This window comes from Myotis nattereri (genome assembly GCF_964212035.1).
Source record: "Myotis nattereri genome assembly, chromosome: 1".
Classification (NCBI taxonomy): Eukaryota; Metazoa; Chordata; class Mammalia; order Chiroptera; family Vespertilionidae; genus Myotis; species Myotis nattereri.
This window is the reverse complement of record NC_138075.1, coordinates 75,542,100-75,560,153: the sequence shown is the minus strand read 5'-3', so window position 1 is coordinate 75,560,153 and position 18,054 is coordinate 75,542,100. Positions and strand designations below refer to the sequence as shown.

The following is an 18,054-nucleotide window of genomic DNA, read 5'->3' as shown; positions in this document are numbered from 1 at the left end:
ATATAATTTTAAAAGTTACATTTAAGCAACCTATATAAGACAGGCTTGTATTTTTTACCTGTACCTGCATGTTTCAGCAAAGAAAGGGGGGTTCACATAAGGGTGAAAAATAGGAACTACAAATAATTCAAACTAACATCAGCTCTTACAGTACTGTTTTAGCTTTTGGCTATGTCTTTTGCAGAAATAAAATTTCAGGAGACCAAAACTAGATCTGAGTTTCTTTATAGAAACTTCTTTCCCAGCCTTGAAACTTGGATGCTATGAGTCCTGGATATGCAATAGATGATGACAACATTTTCCTTTTATGGTAAGGATTATGCTGAAATTGAGAAGCTTTGACATACATGTGAATCTTTGAAAATTCAGCATTGTGACACGGCTAGTTCTTATAAGGTGCTACAAGTTTAATTTTTTAAAAAAGTCAATTAAAGATGTTGAGAGGTGGCATAGTATAGTAGTTATATATGGGTTCTGGAGTCAGACTAGGTTCAAACCCTTCCTCTATCACTTAACCAGCTATGTAACCTTGGCAAATTTCTTAATATCTCAGTGTGTGTCTTTATATCGTAGAAGAAGATATTCCTAGTATCTGACTCAAAGGAATAGTGCTTGACTTTGAAGATTAGATAATAAGTGTGGGGCTTAGAATATTGTTAAGCATATGGTAAATGCTCAGTAGATGCTAGATATTTTATCAATGCCCATGTGTACATTTATCTTATCTTAGACTTTGCATTACCTGGCAATTTCTTATCAATATATATAAAACACTAATATGCAAATATTAGTAGAAACTACTCCCATTCCAGAGAGGCCATAAACCTTTCCCAGATGAAGTTATCAGTGCTGGCACCAGGCCAGACCTTTGGTTGAGGTCCCAAAGCCCCAGCACATAGGGCTCTTTAAGAACTTGCAGAGGGGACCAGAAAACCCCATATTTGGGAGACAAAGAAGGTATAAAGATATAAATAGGGAAACATCCTTCATGTTGGGGCCCAGAATTTAAAATATAGTTTTCTCTCGGCCTGCACATAATAATAATAAAGTGTAACTCCATCTCTCTAAGCGTTTCTTGGTTCTTCTCCAGTCTTTTGTAACAGAACAACTGGTTGCTATGATGTGTGCTGACCATCAGCAGGTGCGAGTGGGGCTGGCGCCATCAGCGCCACATGGGAGGGCGGCGGTGGGAGCTGGGCTGCTGGCAGACAGGAGACTGGGGGCCACAGTGAGTGGGGCTGGGTGGGAGTGCAGAGGATGGGCCAAGGCCCACCCCTGTGCCCACTGCAGCCTCACAGCCCACAGTTCCTTTCAAGGTGCATGAATTTGTGCACTGGGTTCCTAGTATCTGCATAAGAGGTTGTTGGAAATTCTTTGTTCACTGCTTATCTGTATCTTCCAATTAGCCTATCCCTCATTATCTTTTACCCTAAAGCCTACTTTAATTCTAGAATTAGAGTCAAAATCTGTGTATTCCTATATAATTGTTCCAGTAACATTTTCTTTAGTTGTTTTTGCCACTAATTTATTTATCATCGAGTTCCTCATTTTGTCTCTCTAGCTGGACTAATTGATATTTAATGGTTCTTTGAGTTCTTGGCTGACCATAAAAATTTAGATGTAGTGATTCCTATAAGAGTCACTTGATGTTTTTAATAAATACTTCTTAGACCAGTGGTTCTCAACCTTCCTAATGCCATGACCCTTTAATACAGTTCCTCATGTTGTGGTGACGCCCAACCATAAAATTATTTTCATTGCTACTTCATAACTGTAATTTTGCTACTGTTATGAATTGTAATGTAAATATCTGATATGCAGGATGTATTTTCATTGTTACAAATTGAATATAATTAAAGCATAGTGATTAAGTACAAAAACAATATGTAATTATATAGGTGTTTTCCAATGGTCTTAGGCGACCCCCATGAAAGGGTCGTTTGACCCCCAAAGGGGTCGCGACCCACAGGTTGAGAACCGCTGTCTTAGACCGTTAAGATGATTGGAGATAAACTCTGATGGCTGTTCCTCTCACTGCTTGTAGCCTTAAGTAGTGGGATTTTAGTCCATCATATATCTAAGCTGACTTGTCTTCACTCAGAGCACCATGGGATGTGTTGGCTGTCCATTAGTGCCTTCTGATTTTTGCGGAGTCAAACAATTATAAGCCAGGTGGTAATGTTGGATTAAAAAAATTTACCTGTGATTAATAAAAAAAAATTAATTTTAAAACATGAGGATATAATCTACAGAGAAATCTTTAATTGTAATAGTATTTGAATGACACTGATCTGGGCTATATGAGAAAGAGCTCTAGTAAATTGCTGAAACAGACTATTCTGAAGTCATGCATTTTTAAATGGTTCACTCAGTTTTCTACTGAGTGATTGTTCCCTATTCAGGGCAATAGTAAAAACTTTTTTTTCTTTTGCAGTATGAAGGCGTAGATGGAAGCTGACTTTTCTCACCAAAAATGGCTTATAGAATCAACTTGAAAAACATGAGGCAGCAAACAAAGGAAAGAGTAAAATATTTATTTTATCATCCTTAAATTCTTTGCTAGATTGTAAACTTCATGAAAGCAGGATAACTTCCCTATCCTTAACACCTGGTCTATAATAAATACTCAAAAAATAATTTTGAAGTGAATCAATTTCCATTAATTTTATTATTTTTTAATGCCTGGAAAATGGCAACCATTTTAATGGGATTTCAGCAAGACATTTAAATAGAAAAACTGGGAATTAATTTTGACTCTAATGTAAACTGTATATATAGGTGCATTAAACTCTCTGGGTACTAGTGAGTCTACTTAAAAATCTTTTTTTTGAAATAAAAATTACTTATTGATTTTTATTTATTTTATATTTTTATTTATTTCAGAGAGGAAAGGAGAGGGAGAGAGAGATAGAAACATCAATCTTGAGAGAGAATCATTGATTGGCTGCCTCCTGCACACCCCCTACTGGGGATTGAGCCCACAACCTGGGCATGTGCTCCTGGCTGGAACTGAACCTGGGACCCTTAAGTTCGAAAGCCAACGCTCTATCCACTGAGCCAAACTGGCTAGGGCACTTACTGATTTTTAGAGAGGGAGAAAGGGGAGAAAGAGAAACATCGATTTGCTCTTCCACTTACATATGCACTCATTGGTTGATTCCTGTATGTGCCTTGACTGGGTATCAAACCCATAACCTTGGCATATGAGAATGACCCTCTAACCCAGCTAGAACCTAAAACTTAATATCTGATTATGATGTTTGATCCTTTAAGAGGCAATAAAGAATGGTTGTGAAAACTATATATGTGAGGAATAGATATGCAAAAGCTTACTGATATTTAATGGGCAATCTTTTATTAACATTTTATAGCCTTATTAGATATTTATCTTTGGTTTAAATTGCACATACCAGTCAAGAATGGTTAAAAAGTCATTAATTTAAGGGGGGAAGAGGTGGAAGAGGGCATAGAGAGGATAAATGATGATGGGAAAAAATAAAGTGTTTTGGTTTTTTTTTTTTAAGGCATTATTTCTGCTTTATATTTAAATAGAGGCCCGGTGCATGAAATTCGAGCATGGGTAGGGTCCCTAGGCCTGGCCATTGATTAGGGCCCATCGGGGCCTTCCTTCATTCCGTGCCACCCCCTGATGGCCAGCGTACATCATAGCGAGCAATCGAATCCTGGTTGAACTACTGAGGGGACACTTTGCATATTAGCCATATATATATATATATATATATATATATATATATATATATGTATATATTGAAATATTCTCAGTTGTTCTGGCTAAATTATAGTACAGGGAATTTTTTGCCCCATATACTGTACTTATATCCATGAGAATGTAAAGTACATGCAAAGTGTGTAAAATACACATCCAAATATTGGAATTCTGCTATACTTCACTCTGGTTTGGAATATAATTTAATACTCATACTTATACCAGAATCACACATGCAACTATAATAACCTGTTGGAATATGAAGCCTGTTCTTTAGAATGGATGATGCTAACAGTGTAATATTCAATGATAATGAGGGAAAAGTACTATGATAATATAGCTGACAGGTACTTAGAATATCTATTCAAAATCAAACTTCATGGTAACTAGCATTTTTGAAAGGTGAAAGTAACCTGTGATTAAATGGTATAAGTTATATATAAGCACAAATAGTGCTGCCATTTTATCCAGACTCCTATGTTAGGAAAAATGGAATAAAGTTCAAACTTTAAAATTATAGAAAAGCAAAGAATATAACATTGGGATAAATAAAAGTACAAAAGGAATGACTGATTTGTGTATAGTAAAATTCAAACTTATGTTTGCGTGCCATGTAACTGACAAAAGATTCCATATAAATCAAGAAAATGATCAAATAATATGAGTGGGCAAGTCACAGATGAGGACCTTGAAAAGATGTTTAATCTCACTAGTAAAGAGTTACAAATTAAAACATTGAGATACCATTTCACTGCCATCAGATCGGCCAATGTTGAAACAAAAAACCTGACACTTTCACAAGTTGATGGGTCTGGAACAATAGGATCTCATCTTCGCTGATGGCAAAGAAATTTATATTTTGGAGAATGGTTTGGCAACAACTAGATTTCTTTTAAATATATATATATTTGATGTTTTTACAGAGAGGAAGGAAGAGTTAGAAACATCAAAGAGAGAAACATAGATCAGCTGGCTCCTGCACACCCCACACTGGGGATGTGCCCGCAACCAAGGTACATGCCCTTGACTGGAATCGAACCTTCAGTCTGCAGGCCAACGCTCTAGCCACTGAGCCAAACCGGTTAGGGCAACAACTAGATTTCTTGAAAATGCTTATACACTAACCCTGTCTTTGGGTATTACATTCTATAGGAATTCTTGGCCTGTATACTCAAGAAGACATGTACTATAAGTTCATTTCAGTATTGTTTTTTATTGTAAAACTTAGGAACCTATGTCCATTAGAAAATGGATAAATGGTGGTATATGTGTATATTTAGCTGTTAATACAAACTGTGTATTGACTACATTTCAAAAACGAGTTAAAATGGCCTAGTGATATGTGCTATAAGATAGTCATTTTAGATCATGAACAAAGACTAATGTGTACGCATACTAAAAACACGTATGAGAATGATAAACACCAAAATCGGGTTTTACCTCTGGAGAGGTATGAAGAAAATGGGATTGAGATGTATATAGGTGTGCCGAAAATTGTATATAATGTGTTCATTTAAATAGCAAATGTGAGAAAAGTGGTTATTCATATATTTTTATATGCTTGATGTTTAATAATAAAAAATATTTACAAAACTTTGGTGAATGGGTCTCTGTATCTCTGCTTTGATTTCAGTGGTCTCATCTCCAGAGCATCCTAGAAATAATCCAGGGAAGAATTTACGCTATGAGAACAGGACAATATTACCAAGAACCAGTTTAGTTCTTAGTGTTCCAGACTTCTGTGATATTAAGACTTTTTGTAGCTCCCATACTATATACACTGAGAGATAATATAGTAACTCACACAGGCTTTTAGCCAAATGGGTTGGAAGTTGGAAACAATGGTGTGGGGGACACTAGGTTTGGGAAATCTGGGATCTCAATGAAGTAGGAAGGGATATTGCAGAACAAAGGTAATGGCTAGGATTACAACGTTAGGTACTTGTGCTGGTGGAATTTGATTGCTTTATGTTTTATAACTTTAAAAGACACTGTATCCTTTTGTATTTATTTCTACATTTGGCATAGTCAAATCCAGAAAATGCACAAAAGGCTCAGGTTGCCAAAATAGAAGTTAAGGGCTACATTTATTTTTTCCATCCAATTTGTACCACTAGAATTATCTCTGTAAATTCTCAGAAGATAGACATTGAAATGCATACAAAGGCCAAGATAAGCCTTTCCAGTTACTGTGAACAAGTTGCAAAAAAATAAAACAAAAAACTAGTGGGAAGTTGTTTTATTAGGATGGGTTTTTGTCCGAAGGAGATTTAGTAACATTCACAACCCGTGAAGGGTTTGCAGGACTTGGTGTCCATTTTGTTGCTGATTCATTGGATTGTGTGTCACAGATTCACAGTGGAGCCACATCACCTGGGAAGGTGGCTACAAAAGACAGTGTTAAGGCTTATATAAGGGGGACCCCTCAAGCCCTCCCCAGCTTAACTTCTAATAGGAATTCTAATACACGCATTGAGCAAAAAATCATAGCAGAAAAAAGAAAGTTGCCAGGTAAAAACATTAGGGCCCAACGGGTATACACTTTTTAAAAACCACACGCAGATCCAGGAGAGTACACGGGCAGGTCACCTCAAAAACACCTGTGGCGCCTGATCCTATTGCTTCATTTCAAGCGGTGCAATGAATGTGCATAATGTGGACTCTCAACCAAGGAAAATTCTATTTAAGTCTACCGGATATAGAGGATGTGTAAAAGCTGGAAATACGTCTATTTCAAGATGGACAAAAAATAAAATGGCAGAATCTACCTCAATGCGTAAGTGATAGCTGTCCAGTTTTAGGTATCACAATTTGGGGTAATTTTTTCTGAAACTAAGAAAGCCTGTGCTGCCCAGTGGGCACCCCCATATTTTCCCTGGATAAACACCTACTCAGAGGCGGCCCTGTGCTCCTCAACTGGCGCCCCCCTGCTCTTACCCTCAGGAGCCTGGCATCAAATGTTAGCCCAGGATGGGACTCGGGGCTGGTCGAGGGCACTAAAGGACACTCGACGACAGTAGGGCTCCCAAGTCGGAAACCTAGACCAGGCTGAGTGGGAATTGCGTCCTCACAGCGCGTGAGACAGGCATGCCTAGTGGGTGCGTGGCCCAAGTCGGTGTCACAGCGGGCAGGTCCCAGCATCCTGAGCGGCTGGAATTCCCGGCAGGCTCCGGGGGCGACTCTGCGCATGCGCTCTGGGCGACTCTGCGCATGCGCTCTCGGCTGTAGTGGCGACGCGCGCAACGAATGCTTTCGTGTGCTGGCATGGTGGAGAGAACCGCGTTTTCCCGCGCTTTTTTCTCTTCTTGTGTCGCCTCAGCTTAGGTATGTCATTAGAATTATTTTCTGTGTCCAGCGCGGAAAGTCGGCCGAGAATTTCTGAGTGATGTTTCTGTGAATCCAAATCTCAAAAAGTTGGCCCTTGAACACTGGCCAGCTCGCTAAATTGGCTCTTTCCATATCTCGTGGAGAAGCTGGTACTATCTGTGCCTCCCGCTCTTCCAGAACGGTCTCGGCTTCGAGACTGTTCCCAGCTCTTCTGCTTCCCCGCTGCCCATTACCCTGCGGAGGGAAGACAGGCCTCCTAACCCGGCAGCCTGACCTGCCGTACACCTGTGGAGACTCACGCTGAGGGCAAAGTGTCAGTGTCCTTGTCCACCCTGTGACCAATGCCATGTGTTGTTGTTAATATTTGTCCATTGATTATTAGAGAGACTGGAAGGGAGGCGAGAGACAGAGAGACATCGGTGTGAGAGAGATGGGCTGCCCCCCCCACGCCCCACACTGGGGCGGGATGGAGCCTGCAACCGAGGCACGAGCCCTTGGCCAGAATCCCACCCGGACCCTTCGGGGTGTGTGTGGGGGGGGTGGGGGGTGCGGGAGAAACCACGCCCTAACCACTGAGCCAAACCGGCAGGGCCCAATGCAGCATTCTTTTTTTTTTTTTTTTTAAATATATTTTATTGATTTTTTACAGAGAGGAAGGGAGAGAGATAGAGAGCTAGAAACATCCATGAGAGAGAAACATCGATCAGCTGCTTCTTGCACATCTCCTACTGGGGATGTGCCCGCAACCCAGGTACATGCCCCTGACCGGAATCGAACCTGGGACCTTACAGTCCGCAGGCCGACGCTCTATCCACTGAGCCAAACTGGTTTCGGCGCAGTGCAGCATTCTTGACAGTATTTGTCACTGGAGAAATGTGAACATTTTTTCTTGGCGTCTGATTGGATTATTATTATTATTATTATTATTATTTTTGTTTTTACAGTTTATGACTTATTTTAGTGTATCCAGAAGATTGCTGCCCTGTGCGGGTTAGTAAAATTCCAATAAGAGTGAACACTATATTGAAAAGTAACTTAAGAGTATATTTAGTTTTACAGATGTTTTAAATGGAAGCGTAGCATGGAATAGTATTTATAACCGGCGAATGTTGATCTCATGATAAACATACCTGCATTTACGCAGTTTTTCGTGCTTCACAATGGTCCATCACTTGGGTGGATGAGGTTAGTTTCCATTTAATAGTATCAGGTCACTACGACTCTGTAGGTGAAGAACCTGAGAAATCAGCGAATATGAAAAACCTCAGAGCACTTTGCACTAAAGGATGGCCAAAGGCAGTTCCTGGACTTTCCTGCCTACCGAGTGTGAGAAGTAATACTGAAATATCCTAGCAAACTAAGAATGGGTAATAAATTGGGATTTTTGTGTATGTGTTAAGGAATGACAATAAGCACTAATTTAATTTTTTATTTGTACTTTGTAAACTTTTCCCCCAGGTACATACTATTTTTTATTTTACTAAAATTTGGAACCACCTGTGTCTTAACTTGTCCATTAAATTTTTTTCAAGGCCTTTGTAGTGGTTTGCACAAAGGAGCACAATTAATATGGTTAAGTGATTAAAATCAACACAATATGTTAAATGTAATAAATGCAAAAACATAAATGTAAATTATTATAAGATTAAAACATGGTTTCTTTATTTGTTATTTATTTCATTTTCACTGCAATTTGATTTATTTGACCTTTTCATTTCCTGCTTATTAGGATTCATTTCAGAATCTGGGACCTCACTGTATATTATGTCTTTGTGTGACGACATGCTGCTCTGTAATTATCGAAAGTGTCGCATCAAGCTCTCTGGTTATGCGTGGGTCACTGCCTGCTCTCACATTTTCTGTGATCAGCATGGCAGCGGTGAGTTTAGTCGTTCGCCAGCTATCTGCCCAGCTTGCAACAGTACCCTTTCTGGAAAACTAGATATTGTCCGTACAGAACTCAGTCCATCAGAGGAATATAAAGCCATGGTACTGGCAGGACTTCGACCAGAGATTGTGTTGGACATTAGCTCCCGAGCACTGGCCTTCTGGACATACCAGGTTAGTGCTTAGGCTAGTTTCTTTGGAGAGTATGATTTGAGGTATATGTAGAAGTTTCTAATGTTTTTCCTTCACTTGTGTTTGTATTTATTTTTTTTGAATGTATGGAAAACTTTCTTTTTAATACATTTTTTTCTTTAAAACTAATGTATTTATTGTTGAAAATCCAGAAGAAAGAACAATTTAAAAAACCATAATTCCATCACTCAGAGATAATTATTGTTGATATTTTGTGTATTACTACTTTTATGTGTATAAATATGTATTTTATATATAAATATATATTTTTGTCTTTACAAAAAAAGGATAATACCACACATACTGTTTTTATGGCCAGTTAAAGTTGATGATATATTATGCCTATTATGAATATTTTATTAAATATTTTTAAAGTAAGCATTATGTAATTATTTTAATGATTGCATTGCATCATAATTTATTTCCAAGTTACTAAAAATGCTTTGATGAGCATTATTAATATCAAATTCATGTCTTTAATTATTTGCTAAGATTAAATTCCTGAAGATAGATAAATCAATTTCTTTTAAAAAAATGTATTTTATTGATTTTTTACAGAGAGGAAGGGAGAGGGATAGAGAGTTAGAAACATCGATCAGCTGCCTCCTGCACACTCCCCACTGGGGATGTGCCCACAACCAAGGTATATGTCCTTGGCCGGAATCGAACCTGGGACCATTCAGTCCGCAGGCTGACACTCTATCCACTGAGCCAAACCGGTTAGGGCTAGATAAATCAATTTCAGTGTTTTTTAAATTGCAGTATTTAAACAATTTACACATTTTTTTTTGTTTGTTAATTCTCACCCAAGGATATTTTTCTTTTTTAAAAAAATATTTTTATTGATTTCAGAGAGGTAGTGAGAGGGAGAGAGAGCTAGAAACATCAATGATGAGAATCATTGATTGGCTGCCCCCTGCACATTCCCTATTGGGAATCATGGTTCATAGGTCAACACTCAACCACTGAGCCACACCAGCTGGGCACCAGAGGATATTTTTCCATTGATTTTTAGAGAGAGTGGAAGGGAAGGGAGACAGAGAGAGAAACATCGATGTCAAAGAGACACATCAATTGGTTGCCTCTTGCACGCACCCCAACCAGGGCCAGAGATAGAGCCAGTAACCGAAGTACATGATCCTGACCAGAATCTAACCTGGGATCTTCAGTCCATGAGCTAGGGCTTAAAAAATATTTTTATTGATTTCAGAGAGGAAGGCAGAGGGAGAGAGAGAGATGGAAACATCAATGATGAGAGAGAATCATTGATTGGCTGCCTCCTGCAGGGCCCCACATCAGGGGTTGAGCCCGCAACCCAGGAATGCACCCTGACTGGGAATCAAACAGTGACCTCACTGAGCCACGCTGGCTGGGCTAAATTGCCCTCAAATTAGGTTATATCAGTGTGTTCTATTAAGAAGTATATGAGGGTACTTGGTTCTCCATACTTTCGACTTACCAATTGGGTATAGGTAGATTGGCTGTGGGAGCACACTGACCACCAGGAGGCAGCTCCTGCATTGAGCATCTGCCCCCTGGTGGTCAGTGCACATCATAGCAACCGGTTGACCAGTCGTTTGGTCATTCAGTCCTTCAGTCACGTAGGCTTTTATATATATAGATTAGTCTGTGGCTTATCTTTTATTCTCTTGACATTGTCTTTCACAGAGCAGAAAATTTTAATTTTAATGAAGTCTAGCTTATCAATTCTTTTGTACATTTTGTCTTTGGTGTTATATATACTAGTAAAAAGTCACCACCAAACCCAAGGTCATTTAGATTTTCTCCTATGTTATCTTGTAGGAACTTTATATTTTACATTCAGGTCTGTGATCCATTTTGAGTTAATTTTGTGAAAGGTATAAAATCTATGAGTAGATTCACTGTGACCTAAGTATATTGCTGGCTATTGCTCAGAGTCTCCTCTCAGTTACTTGCCTTGTTGGCCTTCCCAGTATGGCTGCATGCTTTCACAAAGCCAACAAGAGAGAGTGTACTAACAAGACAGATCTTATATTCTCATGAAGTGACATCTTGTAATTTTTTTCTGTGTTTTAGTTACAGGTCTCCCATCCACACTCAAGGAAGGGAATATACTAGTAAATACCAAGAGACAGGAATAATTGGGGGCTATCTTATAATCTGTTCTTTGCACTATGATTTACTTAAAACATAGGATTATATTTCTTTTTTTTAAAAAAACATATTTTTATTGATTTCAGAGAGGAAGGGAGAGGGAGAGAGAGATAGAAACATCAATGATGAAAGAGAACCATTGAACAGCTGCCTCCTACACACCCTCTACTGGGGATCAAGCCCTCAACCCAGGCATGTGCCCTTGACCTGAATCAAACCTGGGACCCTTCAGTCTGCAGGCCAACGATCTATCCACTGAGTCAAACAGGCTAGGGCAGATTATATTTCTTTTTTAAAATTTTTTTATTTTTCAATAAATAATAGTTTTTATTAGTAGATATAGTATATTCCTTCTAGTTTAACAAAAAAGCATCATCATTCCCCCTTCCTCCCCCTCCCACCCCTAACCCCAATATAATTTTTTAAATTTTATTTTATTGTTTAAAGTATTACAAATAGTAGTACATATGTCTCCTTTTTCCCCCCATTGACCTTCCCCCAGCCTCCCCTACCCCCCGGTACATGCCCTCAGCCCCCATCCCCTATGTCTTGCGTCCATTGGTTATGTTTATATGCATGCATACAAAAAATTTTTGGACTACATGTCATTTGTAAAAGTTAGACAAATGCTTACTTCTTTTGTTGGTGTAATGGTAGTGGTGTGATAGTATTCCTCCAGATTTTTTTTATGCATTTAGTTACATAACATATTACTTTCTATAATAATCATCCTATTGTACACCCCGATTACTTCTTAACATGGTTCTAAATGTTAATAATACCCCAGGATAATCATCTTTCTTTTCTTTTTGCATTTGTAAAGTTTTACAATATATAAGTTTATATTTATTACCTTAAAAATCTTTTTTTCTCCTCTCTTGGGACAGGTACATCAGGAGCGTCTCTATCAAGAATACAAATTCAGCAAAGCTGAGGGTCATATGAAGCAGATGGAGAAGATATATACTCAGCAAATACAGAGCAAGGATGTAGAATTGACCTCTATGAAAGGAGAGGTCACCTCAATGAAGAAAGTGCTAGAAGAATACAAGAAAAAGTTCAGTGACATCTCTGAAAAACTTATGGAGCGGAATCGTCAGTATCAAAAGCTCCAAGGCCTCTATGATAACCTTAGGCTACGAAACATCACTATTGCTAATCAGGAAGGTAACTTTGAACCATCCATGATTTCCAATTCTGGTATTTTTGGCTTCCCATTAGGTAAGGAAGGACATATAATTACCTAATATTTGTTCTTTAAATCAGTGATTTTTCACATGGTGTTCTGCATGGCTCCAAGTAGTTAGTAGAGACTCCAAAGGCTGAGAATGGTGATAGGCTCTAGATCAGGGGTGGGCAAACTTTTTGACTCAAGGGCCACAATGGGTTCTTAAACTGGACCGGAGGGCCGGAACAAAAGCATGGATGGAGTGTTTGTGTGACCTAATATAAATTCAAAGTAAACATCATTACATAAAAGGGTACGGTCTTTTTTTTTTTTTTAGTTTTATTCATTTCAAACGGGCCGGATCCGGCCCGCAGGCCATAGTTTGCCCACGGCTGCTCTAGATTCTTCATCCATGTCTCATTCTGTACATCATTTATCTATTACCTTTATCTATTATATTAGTTTATGTTTAAGTTACAGCTTCAATTTGAACAGAAAGTAAATATCTTCAAAATAAAATTTCACAAATTGCTACTTTAAAGGAAAAGCTATTTAGTTGCAGTAATAATAATAATATTAGCTGCCATTAATTAATTAATTAATTATTATTATTTGTTAAATTGATTTTTAGAGAGGGAGGGAGGGAAGGAGATAGATAGATAGATAGATAGATAGATATCAGTTGCCTCCTATAAGTGCCCTGACAACTGGGGATTGAACCCACAACGTAGGTATGTGCCCTCCGGGAATCAAATCCATGAACTTTTGGTGAACAGGGCAATGCTTTAACCAACTGAGTCACATCAGTCAAGGCTAAAAATGTATTTCATTGTGTCAAATTACTTTTGGTGATGAGGTCATGGCTATAATTGGAAATTGCATCACAGAAGAAGGTACAGTATTTATACTGTGGTCAGGGGGGAGGGATGGGGACCATCATGGTCCTTTTCTTTATTTAACATTAGGTTTATATTTTATTTGTCTTGTATGAATTGAGTTCTGTTAAAATATTTATTGAATGAATTTTGTCTTTTTGGTTTTAAAAATTTGTAAGTAAATAGATGCTTAAGTTTTCCCCTTCTTTCCCCCCTAGGGAACAAATCCAAGTTTCCTTTGGACAGTACACCAGTTCAAAACCAGGGTGGTGGAGACGGAGATTTTCAGTTCAGACCATTTTTTATGGGTTCTCCCACAGCACCTGAACCCAGCAACAACTTTTTTAGTTTTGCATCTCCAAGTCGTGAATTAGAGCAGCAGCAAGTCTCTAGCAGGGCCTTTAAAGTAAAAAGAATTTAATGCACTTTACAAAATGTTTCTCTGTTCACTTTTAGTGATTTCATTTATCAAATAATCTTTATTCTAGATAGGAGTCACCAACCTCCCTGTGCTACTAAGTTTTGAAGTTGTCTTCACATATTCAATTTTTAAGAAATTGAGTGGCAATGAGGAGTGGCTTTAGAGTCTGGTTCCTTTTTCTGTTTTGATTATTTAAAGCATGAGCATTTTATTAAACTCAATTTCATTGTCAACTGTTGAGTTTTTACCAGTAGTAGGAAGGTTATAATATTATAAGGTGCTTTGTAGATCACAATTTGTTTCTGTCTGGGCGTTTCTGACTGAGCTATATGTTTATGCATATGTATAAAAGCACCTGTGTTATATGTCAGCATGTCATTTTGGAGTTTGGTATTTATGCATATATGTATATGCATGTTCCTTTATATTGATATTTTGCTGTATCTTCCAGTATATTTATGAGAAGATTTAGTTCTCAGGAAATGGTAATGTATGTCTGTAGTTTATTATTTGGGTGTACACATTTATTACTATATATTTACATATTTGCCCTTGCATTAACTTGTTTGGAATGTATGTGCTCATTCAGTGAATGAGAGTATAATTTGATGTACATATGATCAGTTCTTATTTCTATTTAAAAATAATATACATTGATAAAGTTATTTTGTAAAGTTGAGTTTTTGCCATTTATTTAAAAATAAAATTATTTCTTTACTGTTTTGTCAGCTGTTGTCTTGGGTTTATTTATTATTTTTTATTAAATATATTTTTATTGATTTCAGAGAGGAAGGGAGAGGGAGAGATAGAAACATCAATGATGAGAGAGAATCATTGATTGGCTGACTCCTGCGTTCCTCCTAGTGGGGACTGAGCCTGCAACCTGGGCATGTGCCCTTGACTGGAATCAAACCTGGGACCCGTCAGTCTGAGGTTGACATTCTATCCACTGAGCCAAACCGGCTAGGGCTTGGGTTTACTTATTTAGTAATGCACTTCTATCATAGAAAACTTACAATATATTAATCTCAAGAGGTTATATTAATTAAGATACTTTAAAAAAATTTAAAATTGATTTTAGAGAGCAAGGGAGACGAGAGAGAGAGAGAGCGAGCTCATGAGAGAAGGAGAAACTTCTGTTGCCTCTAGCACTCACTCCGACTGTGGATGGAATCAAAACCTGGGTATGTGCACTGACCGGTAATTGAACCTGCCACCTTTTGGTGAATGGGACCAGTCTTCAACCAACTGAGTCACACCAGTTAGGGCTAAAATACTTTAAAAAATGTGTTTCCTGTTTTCCTTTATTAAATAGTGAGCATTTTTGACAGATAACTTATTTAAAGTATAGACCACAAAAGAAATTTGAAGGACACTTTCAGTAACTATGTCCTATTAGAGGCAAGACTTGAAATCATACTGGTTGGGGAGATAGAATGTCTGGGTTCTAATTATGGCCTTTTTGGTTATGCACGTTGGAGTTTAAACTTTCTGGGCTTTTGTTTCTATATCTGTAAAATGGGGAATTGAATTTGATTATTCAGTAAGCCTTTTGTAACTATCAAGTTTTGTGATTTATTTGTATTGGTTTGGGGAGAATTATAATGAAATTATACTAAATGTCAAATCCCATTGATTTTTAGGTAATAAACCATACTGAAATAATTTGAGGATTTTTGTTGTTGTTAATCCTCACCCAAAGATATTTTTTTTCCATTGACCTTTTAGAGAGCTGAAAGAAGGGAGGGAGGGAGAGAGAGAAATATTGATGTGAGAGAGACACATAGATTGGTTGTCTCTTGCGTGGGCCCCCACTGGGCCAGGGAATGAACCTGCAACTCAGGTTTGTGCCCTTGACTGGGAATCAAACCCACGACCCTTTAGTCACAGGGCCAACTCTCTAACCACTTAGCTACACTGGCCAGGGCAAATTTGATGATTTTTTTAATATTTAGTCATTCTAGAAAGGGGAGTAAATACCCCTTGCTTTACATAATTGAATAGAAAGCAATTTAGGAGTATAGACTAAAATCTCTTCAAAAATATTTATTTTATTAAAGTTTAGTTGACATACAATATATTAGTTTCAGATGTACAAATAGTGATTTGACATTTATATATCTTACTAGAGGCCTGGTGCACCAATTTGCGCACGGGTGGGGTCTGGTGGCCTGCCCTGATCTGGCCCATTGGGCCTGGCTGGCTGGGGAGAGGGGACACAGGAGGTTGGCCAGCTGGCCCCGCCCTTGATGGGGGGGAAGTTGGGGGAGCTATCGGGGGTGGGGTCAGCAGGGGGGGAGGGAGGGGCCTCTGGCTGTTTAGAGTCTAAAGTGCACTTTCCTTTCCACTAAATACTGAAGACTTTAGCTCTAGTAGTTTCCTCTGACCAGAGCTGAAACAGAAGATGTCTCCCCAGAGCAGAGTGGAGCAGACCAGCACAGGCCACAGCAGATGGGCACAGAGCAGAGCTGACTAGCTGGAGAGGGGCCTGGCTCCAGGACCACCTGGCCCCAGGACTACCTCACAGCTGTGCCATGCTCTATTACAATTGAGCTGTTTTGCACTGAATAAAGTTTCCTTTTTTACCACACCCCAAATTGGGGATTCCTGTTGGCATTAAATTGGTGCCAAAGACCACTTGTCTGAGAAAGAGGATTAAAAATCCTGACTTAAGCCCTGACCGGTTTGGCTCAGTGGATAGAGCGTCGGCCTGTGGACTGAAGGGTCCTGGGTTCGATTCCAGTCAAGGGCATGTACCTTGGTTGCGGGCATATCCCCAGTGGGGGGTGTGCAGGAGGCAGCTGATCTATGTTCCTCTCTCGTCGATGTTTCTAACTTTCTATCCCTCTCCCTTCCTCGCTGTAAAAAATCAATAAAATATATATTTTTTTAAAAATCCTGACTTAAAAGTTTTAAACCCTGGCTGGGTAGCTCAATTGGTTCGAACATAGTCCCAATATGCCAAGGTTGCAGGTTCCATCCCAGTTCAGGGCACATACAAGAATCAACCAATGAATGCATAAATTAGTGAAACAACAAAGTGGTGTCTCTCTCTTTCCTCTCTCTCTCTCTAAAATGAATACAGTTTTAAAATATCCCTCCCTATTTTATAGTAATCACACAGATTTTACAGATTACAGTACAAAGTATTTTTCTTCCATACACAGTTTTTAAAAATATATATTTTTATTGATTTCAGAGAGAGAGGAAGGGAGAGAGACAGAGACGAGAGAGAGAGAGAGAGAGAGAGAGAAAGGTAGATGTGAGAGAATCATTGATCAGCTGCTTGCTACATGCCCCCCACTAGGGATCAAGCACACAACCCAGGCATGTGCCCTGACCACGAATTGAACCATGACCTCCTGGTCCACACTCAGTCACTGAGACAAGCCAGCCAAGCTCTACCTTGAACTTTTGTTTCTTCCTGTAGATTCACAGACTCAGTCTGGAGTACAAGTAAGCTATAATTAAAACTAAACAAGAAAGAGAAATTTTTTTAGGACTATTACATGCAACTTTTAAAATAGTTACTTATTATTAAAAAGTTTAATATATTCACATGGTACAAATTCAAAAGGTACAGAAAAGGCACCTGTCTCCCAGTCACTGGCTCCCCGTTTCTGGAAGCAGTTATTGTTGCAGGTGTCTTGTGTCTCTTTCAGAAAGAGTCTATGTGTAAGTAAGTAATTTTTTAATTTAAAAATTATGCTTATGTTTGAGTAACTAATACATGTACATAACAATAAATTCAAAAGTGTACATAGTGAAATTTTCTTTGCCTACCAACAACTCTCAGTCCCCCTATTTCCTTCTCCAGAGACATTCACTGTCCCTTATGTACCTGGATATATAGTCTGTCAATAAGCATTATTAGTGCGCTAATATACCAGTATATTAGTGATGGGGTTCCTACTATCCCAAATGTAGTAGGTTTATTAGGATAGTGTGTTCAAAATGATAAAGCTCCTCATTCATAGAAAATCACTGTGAAGGTGTACTACATTTCCTTCAAATTTTCAACTTGTAACACAGGCATCTATCTCAACCTGTCTTCTTTTTTGGGGTATTATAATCTGGGCATAAATAAGTAGGAAAAAACGAGACAAAAATATACAGTACATGCAATTAGCCGAGGACAGATTGTTTCTAGGATTTTGGAAATGAAGTTTATGAACTGTAACGTGGCATCTCCTTTGATCTTTAGGCATTGGGTTAAGTTGGTTAGGAGCAATACCCTTCCTTGAAAACCAGCTCCTCTACTTAGGTGCAGGCAAGCCTCCAGCGCCCTAGATGTCGCTGTGGCTCCAAGATGAGCGTAGGT

At 38.6% G+C, this 18,054-nt stretch overlaps 1 protein-coding gene across 1 annotated transcript; it reads left to right on the top strand.

The window, feature by feature from the left end:
• Window positions 1–246: 246 nt before the first annotated feature.
• On the top strand, window positions 247–13,733 carry CCNB1IP1 (cyclin B1 interacting protein 1; the record flags this gene model as incomplete). The annotated part of the gene is made up of 4 exons (XM_081108589.1): window positions 247–310; window positions 8,784–9,115; window positions 12,157–12,490; window positions 13,531–13,733. The coding sequence occupies exons 1-4, from the start codon at window positions 286–288 to the stop codon at window positions 13,731–13,733; spliced, it is 894 nt and encodes a 297-aa protein (XP_080964715.1). The 5' UTR covers window positions 247–285.
• Between the last annotated feature and the right edge of the window lie 4,321 nt (window positions 13,734–18,054).